The 8,355-nt window shown below is 42.8% G+C and overlaps 1 protein-coding gene across 1 annotated transcript; it reads right to left on the bottom strand.

Moving 5' to 3' along the window:
* Positions 1 to 399: 399 nt before the first annotated feature.
* On the bottom strand, positions 400 to 2,238 carry LOC113053279 (uncharacterized). Its single transcript, XM_026218180.1, has one exon. It carries the CDS (start codon positions 1,974 to 1,976, stop codon positions 660 to 662), a length of 1,317 nt encoding a protein of 438 aa, XP_026073965.1. The 5' UTR covers positions 1,977 to 2,238; the 3' UTR covers positions 400 to 659.
* Between the last annotated feature and the right edge of the window lie 6,117 nt (positions 2,239 to 8,355).

Here is an 8,355-nt window from a genome sequence, read left to right as displayed (position 1 = left end):
CTTTCAGCTGTTTGAAATCTAGTAAAGGCTCAAAGCGATCAAGCAGGTCTTTCCCGATGAGAAATGAATAATTGTTCATTGGTGAGACATAAATAGGATGTACTAGGCTCATAGGTCCGATCGTCAGGTGGATGGGAGCTACATTTCTGAGCTGGATGTCATTTTGGCTGTATGACTGCACATTCAGCTTGCAAGTGTGAAAATTTAGAGTTCGATTCTGTCTCTGAGCTTCAAATTTGAGCTTATCAAATAGTTGAGCCGAAATCAACGTGAGGTCTGAGCCTGTGTCCACAAGGGCTTCGAGTCTCATTTCCTTTTCTAAAGTGATGGTTAGGTAGAGTTTCCGAGCCACTCCCTTCTCGATCAGGTTCAGGTTTTGGTGTTGGGGCTTGTGTGTTGATCGATAAACAGTTAGGGTATGTTTTGTGTGTTTCGTTGTGGGTACAGATAACCAAAACAGCACTTTCTGGCACCTCAGTGTGTGGGATGATGCTTTCTTGGTCAGGAGGTGCAGACGTCAGCTGGACTGAGTGGGTGTTGCTATTGTTTGATGAGGCAACAGCTAGTTCAATAGTTCGTGGTTGACAAACAGTGTTCTGTGTGCTTGGTTCAGTTGTGGAGACGTTGGGAGTGTTGCTGGTTTCAGGCATAAGGTTTAGTCATGCGGTGTCTGGTTTATCCTTCTTGTCCTCCTTGTGAGGTTTCTGTTGAAGGAACTCTCTCAGTATTCTCAGAAGTTCTGCAGCTTCGGATGTGGCTGCACTTTCCTTTTTAGATGTGGGCTCAGCCTTGAGTTTCCAAGCATCACGTCGAGAGTGTTCCCCCTCCCGCCTCCCTGGGCTTGGTGTTCTGGAGGCTGGAGGTTGGCTAGTTCTGGGTCGCCGGCCGGCTTCCCAGGTGGCCCCCCCCTTTTGGTTATGGGAGGGGCGAGGCCGGTCCCAGGATATTCCAGAGCGGTCGTTCTGGTGCTTCGGACGGGCACCACCACCGCGACCGCGCTGCCCTCTGCTGGCTTGGAACGGTCTTGACTCTCGGTTGATGGGTGTATAACTTGGGTGCTGTTGGGCGCCCTCTAGGGTCAACTCTGAATGGGACTCAGAGACAGAGCAAATAGTTGGGTGCTTTACAGTCTTTTCTGACACAGTCTTTTGTTTGGTGTAGGCCTTATGTGCTAAATCACGTAACTGTTGCGTTGACATGCTACGCGGGCACGCTAACACTCCCAAATGGTGGCTGACAGTAGGATGGAGGTTTCGCAGAAACAAAGTTCGGAAGTTGACGTCTTCCTCCATGCCTGGTTCATTCCTCGCTCCGAAGTAGGCACGTCGCAGTCGGTTGTAGAAATTTGGTGGGGTTTCAAGTCGACCTTGCTTGAGGTCCATTGCGGTTACTAGCCCTTGGTCTGATTCTGGATCAGAGAATTCACGCACCAAAGCTTTTCGCAGTTGCTGGTAGTCCATTTTGACAGTCTCTGGTTGACGGTCTAAGAAACTGCGTACCTCACGACTGGACGTAATTCTGAGCAGGTACAATTTGTCCCAAGTGGTTACGTTGGTGACAGTTTGCAAGTGAAAGTCTATATCTTGTAAATAAGCGTGAATGTCGTGGCCTCCTGCAGGATCTGGGTTGAACGTAGGGATGTTTCTAGCCAGCTTGTCCAGTTCTTTTGGAGTTATGTGTCCGTGGCTGGTGACCCGGACTTTCTGGAAGGGTTTTCCTTCCCCCACTGCTGACAGGGGTTCGTGGAGGCTGGCTGGTGACATTTTGAAAAGCAGGCTTTCACCCCCTTTTCCAGCTCGAAGTTCTTGGCTGACACGCTGGGGTTCACTGGCCAGGGGAAACTCTGTGGAGTGTGTTTCCTCTTTCTGTTCACGTTGCAGGCTATAAGAATGTTTCAGTTCTCTGTGAACCATGTCAAGTTCATCTATTAGAGAGTCTTTACGCTGTGTAAGGTCGTGGATTTCAGCTCGGGCCATTTCCAGGTGATTTTCATAGGCCTTCACTTTAGCATCTCTTTCTTTCAGTTCGATTTCAGCCCTTTCAAGGAGAGCGTCACCTTGTCGGAGCTTTGCCTCGAGTCTCTCTCGGGTTTCTCTCTCCAAATGTTCTCTTTGGTCTGTGTCCAGACGAAGATTCTCCAGGGCATTTTGAAGTCTTTCCACTTCTTTCTGTAGTTCTGGATCTGTAGCGTTCTCTTTCTCGTGTTGGTCTTGGGTCTCGAGAAGTAGCTTATCAATCAATCAATCACCTTTATTTATATAGTGCTTTAAACAAAATACATTGCGCCAAAGCACTGAACAACATTCATTTGGAAAACAGTGTCTCAATAATGCAAAATGATAGTTAAAGGCAGTTCATCATTGAATTCATTGATGTCATCTCTGTTCAGTTGAAATAGTGTCTGTTTTAATTTGCAATCAAGTCAACGATATCGCTGTAGATGAAGTGACCCCAACTAAGCAAGCCAGAGGCGACAGCGGCAAGGAACCGAAACTCCATCGGTGACAGAATGGAGAAAAAAACCTTGGGAGAAACCAGGCTCAGTTGGGGGGCCAGTTCTCCTCTGACCAGACGAAAACCAGTAGTTCAATTCCAGGCTGCAGCAAAGTCAGATTGTGCAGAAGAATCATCTGTTTCCTGTGGTCTTGTCCTGGTGCTCCTCTGAGACAAGGTCTTTACAGGGGATCTGTATCTGGGGCTCTAGTTGTCCTGGTCTCCGCTGTCTTTCAGGGCAGTAGAGGTCCTTTCTAGGTGCTGATCCACCATCTGGTCTGGATACGTACTGGATCCGGGTGACTGCAGTGACCCTCTGATCTGGACACAGACTGGATCTGGTGGCCACGGTGACCTCGGAACAAGAGAGAAACAGACAAATATTAGCGTAGATGCCATTCTTCTAATGATGTAGAAAGTACGGTGTTATGTGAAGTGTTCCGGTTCCAGTTTACCTAATTAATGCAGCCTAAAAATCCTTTAACGGATTTGGATATTAAAAGCATATTAGTATGTTATGTGTATGCCAGGTTAAAGAGATGGGTCTTTAATCTAGATTTAAACTGCAAGAGTGTGTCTGCCTCCCGAACAATGTTAGGTAGGTTATTCCAGAGTTTAGGCGCCAAATAGGAAAAGGATCTGCCGCCCGCAGTTGATTTTGATATTCTAGGTATTATCAAATTGCCTGAGTTTTGAGAACGTAGCGGACGTAACGGAGTATAATGTAAAAGGAGCTCATTCAAATACTGAGGTGCTAAACCATTCAGGGCTTTATAAGTAATAAGCAATATTTTAAAATCTATACGATGTTTGATAGGGAGCCAGTGCAGTGTGGACAGGACCGGGCTAATATGGTCATACTTCCTGGTTCTAGTAAGAACTCTTGCTGCTGCATTTTGGACTAGCTGTAGTTTGTTTACCAAGCGTGCAGAACAACCACCCAATAAAGCATTACAGTAGTCTAACCTTGAAGTCATAAATGCATGGATTAACATTTCTGCATTTGACATTGAGAGCATAGGCCGTAATTTAGATATATTTTTGAGATGGAAAAATGCAGTTTTACAAATGCTAGAAACGTGGCTTTCTAAGGAAAGATTGCGATCAAGTAGCACACCTAGGTTCCTAACTGATGACGAAGAATTGACAGAGCAACCATCAAGTCTTAGACAGTGTTCTAGGTTATTACAAGTAGAGTTTTTAGGCCCTATGATTAACACCTCTGTTTTTTCTGAATTTAGCAGTAAGAAATTACTCGTCATCCAATTTTTTATATCGACTATGCATTCCATTAGTTTTTCAAATTGGTGTGTTTCACCGGGCTGCGAGGAAATATAGAGCTGCGTATCATCAGCATAACAGTGAAAGCTAACACCATGTTTCCTGATGATATCTCCCAAGGGTAACATATAAAGCGTGAAGAGTAGCGGCCCTAGAACTGAGCCTTGAGGTACTCCATACTGCACTTGTGATTGATATGATACATCTTCATTCACTGCTACGAACTGATGGCGGTCATATAAGTACGATTTAAACCATGCTAATGCACTTCCACTGATGCCAACAAAGTGTTCAAGTCTATGCAAAAGAATGTTGTGGTCAATTGTGTCAAACGCAGCACTAAGATCCAATAAAACTAATAGAGAGATACACCCACGATCAGATGATAAGAGCAGATCATTTGTAACTCTAAGGAGAGCAGTTTCAGTACTATGATACGGTCTAAATCCTGACTGGAAATCCTCACATATACCATTTTTCTCCAAGAAGGAATATAATTGTGAGGATACCACCTTTTCTAGTATCTTGGACAGAAAAGGGAGATTCGAGATTGGTCTATAATTAACTAGTTCTCTGGGGTCAAGTTGTGGCTTTTTTATGAGAGGCTTAATAACAGCCAGTTTGAAGGTTTTGGGGACATGTCCTAATAACAATGAGGAATTAATAATAGTCAGAAGAGGACCTATGACTTCTGGAAGCACCTCTTTTAAGAGCTTAGATGGTATAGGGTCTAACATACATGTTGTAAGTTTAGATGATTTAACAAGTTTATACAATTCTTCCTCTCCTATAGTAGAGAATGAGTGGAACTGTTCCTCAGGGGGTCTATAGTGCACTGTCTGATGCGAAACTGTAGCTGACGGCTGAATGGCTGCAATTTTATCTCTAATAGTATCGATTTTAGAAGTAAAGTAGTTCATAAAGTCATTACTGCTGTGGTGTTGGGAAATGTCAACACTTGTTGAGGCTTTATTTTTCGTTAATTTAGCCACTGTATTGAATAAATACCTGGGGTTATGTTTGTTTTCTTCTAAAAGAGAAGAAAAGTAATCAGATCTAGCAGTTTTTAATGCTTTTCGGTAGGATATGCTACTTTCCCGCCAAGCAATACGAAATACCTCTAGTTTTGTTTTCCTCCAGCTGCGCTCCATTTTTCGGGCTGCTCTCTTTAGGGTGCGAGTATGCTCATTATACCATGGTGTCAAACTGTTTTCCTTAACCTTTCTTAAGCGTAAAGGAGCAACTGTATTTAAAGTGCTAGAAAAGAGAGAGTCCATAGTTTCTGTTACATCATCAAGTTGTTCTGAGGTTTTGGATATGCTAAGGAATTCGGATACATCTGGAAGATAACTTAAAAAGCAGTCTTTTGTGGTAGAAGTGATGGTTCTTCGATACTTGTAACAAGAAGTAGAATTTACAATTTTGGCTATATGAAGTTTACACAGAACTAAATAATGATCTGAGATATCATCACTTGGCTGAATAATTTCAACACTATCAACATCAATTCCATGTGACAGTATTAAATCTAGAGTATGATTTCGACAATGAGTAGGTCCTGAAACGTGTTGTCTAACACCAATAGAGTTCAGAATGTCTATAAATGCTGATCCCAATACATCTTTTTCATTATCGACATGGATATTAAAATCACCAACTATTAAAACTTTATCTGCAGCCAGAACTAACTCAGATGTAAAATCACCAAACTCTTTAATAAAGTCTGTATGGTGCCCTGGTGGCCTGTATACAGTAGCCAGTACAAACATAACAGGGGATTTATCATTAACATTGGTTTCTCTGGATAATGTTATATGAAGCACCATTACTTCAAACGAGTTATACTTGAAGCCTGCCCTCTGAGAAATCCTGAAAACGTTATTATAAATTGAAGCAACTCCTCCCCCTTTGCCTTTTAGACGCGGCTCGTGTTTATAACAATAATCTTGGGGGGTGGACTCATTTAAAATAATGTAATCATCAGGTTTTAGCCAGGTTTCTGTCAAGCAGAGCACATCTATATTATGATCAGTTATCATATTATTTACAAAAAGTGTTTTCGTAGAAATGGATCTGATATTTAATAAGCCAATCTTTATAATTTGTTTATCCATATTGCATTTGTTTTTTATTTGTTGAACCTCAATTAAATTGTTAACCTTAACTTGGTTTGGACGTTTTTTGTATTTTCTAGTTCGGGGAACAGACACAGTCTCTATAGTGTGATATCTAGGTGAAAGAGTCTCTATGTGCTGAGAATTAACTGACCTCTGTGATGGGAGGCAGCTAGCAGACGGTCGGTTTAGCCAGTCTGTCTGCTTCCTGACCTGGGCCCCAGTTAGTCAAGTATAAACACTAAGACTATTTGCCATATTTCTAGACAGAAGAGTGGCGCCACCCCAGGAGGGATGAAGACCATCTCTTTTAAACAGGTCAGGTCTGCCCCAAAAGCTCGTCCAATTGTCTATATAACCTATGTTATTCTGTGGGCACCACTTAGACATCCAGCCATTGAGTGATGACAATCTGCTATGCATCTCATCACCACGGTAAGCTTATCTAGATGACTCTGGGTGTGGGCCTGACGCTGTAGGGCTTCCTCCACTCGAAGTCTCAGAGCCACGGCTTCCTGCTCCAAGTCGTGGTTGCTCCTTTCGCTGATCCTTGCCTGGGCGATGAGGAGGTGAGCTAGGGTCCCTGTGATCCTGGCAAGTTCTTTGTGGGTGTAACTCTGCGTTGGATCGTTCGCCATCAGCTGGTCCATCTCAGTATCCAGTTGTCCCTGGCTCAAGTGCTGCAGGTCACTGGTGTCCTTTGGCAGGAAGGAGGTCGTCATCGTCTCCAGCCATGTCGCTAGCTGATCCCAAGGGACTGCGGGACTGGATGCACGCGACATCTTGGCTCACTGCGGACAAGAGAAGCACAACACACACACAAAGAGGCCAATGCAAGTTCGTTCTCTGGTTAACGAGCTATCATACGGCTATGCCGTCTATAAGAATTTTGGCTAACTGGTGCAGACAGTTAGACAGGGAGGCGGGTCCAATTAGGGTCGGCCCAAAATAGAGACTTGACAGGGGATAGCCTCGTGGGTCACCTGGTGACACCGGCTGCTCGGTTGTCGCTCTACTACTTAGCTCTCCTTGGGGTCTCTCGGTGAACTGCAAGAAACAGAATCACAACAGCATGCAAAAAGGTGAAGATAGGAAAGAGCACCGTGAAAACAAAACACCAAATAAATTGGTCTGCAATGAAATGGACTGAATAAGAACGCTAGAAGTGTTAGGTAGAGAATAAAAAAAAAAAAAAATTAAGCCTGCTGCTTTTCACAAGAGTTTCTGCTAGGGGCCTACAGCACGTGCGGCTAGGGGAGTAAGAGACCTAGGAAAAGGGTGTGGCTTACAGAGGAAAATGGACCAAACACTTAACATAAATATCAGGGGGAATATCTAATATCCTGCGCCTTATAATAAGTGGATAGGTTTTATCACTTTTGGTTCACCTGGTGGAATCCAGCGGCACGGTCAGCCTCCCTGGCGCTCCCAAACACTCAACCGCAGTGTCCCTGGCCCTCCGTTACTCTGACGTTGCGCCCTCTCAAACAGCTTGTGACTTTTAACACAACCGGCAACACCAAGATGTCAACCGCCAGACAGCACTACAAAATTGGGCTGTTCCCCAGAACCCTCTCTTTAGAAAAGAAAGTGGGCCCCGATTTAGCCCCCGGTTTAGGTACTGGTCCCAGAGATTGCGTCGTGTGTCGGCTGGACTGATTGATCACCGTTGGAGTGCCAAATTGCTGATGTCTCCACTGCGTGCCGCAAACGAACAGAGATAAGAGGGACCGAGTTTCACTCACGGCCAGTGTTGGCAACGCCGGTTGGCCCCCTTGCTCACTGGAAACCTGAGATGACTGTCCTATCACCAAAGGAGTTCTACAATCAAATACACAAAGGATGAACAAAGGAAACTTAAAGTGAATTAAGGTTTGGTTTGTTTAATCATCAACTGAGTAAATATATATGTAGAAATGAGAGGTAAACAGCTTTACCTAATGATGATAAAACAAAAACAAAAGCTTATGATAATGATGGTAATTATCAAAATAATCTAAGCAAAAAGAGAGAGGAAAGATAAACAACAAAAAGGGCTATATAGAATAAAATAAAATAAAAAGTTGAATAAAACTAAAATGAAAAAAAAAATAATAATAATAATAATAAAAAAAAATTAATAATTAAAAAAAAATTAAAGAGGAAAAAAAAAAAATAATAATAATAAAAAAAAATAATAATAATAATAATAAAATAAATAACAAAAGACAGGAATGAGCACGGGAGAAGAAGAAGCTGGTTTTCACCACAAAGGGGCGTATTCACTCTCTGTGGCTTAACCTGGTGAGCAGAAAACTTAATTCAAATTAAAAATTTCAAAACTGGTTTAAATCAAAATTGAAAATAAGCAGGTGAGAAGAATTAATAGGAAAATCGGAATAAATGCCCTATAATACCCAACGATAACAGTAATGTATCATTAATAATTATGAAATTAATCAGAAAGGGTAAAAGTAGATGAAGCAAT

The sequence above is a fragment of the Carassius auratus genome, chromosome 34 (genome assembly GCF_003368295.1).
Source record: "Carassius auratus strain Wakin chromosome 34, ASM336829v1, whole genome shotgun sequence".
Taxonomy (NCBI): domain Eukaryota; kingdom Metazoa; phylum Chordata; class Actinopteri; order Cypriniformes; family Cyprinidae; genus Carassius; species Carassius auratus.
The sequence above is the reverse complement of the archived record's forward strand: the minus strand, read 5'-3'. Positions and strand labels throughout refer to the sequence as shown.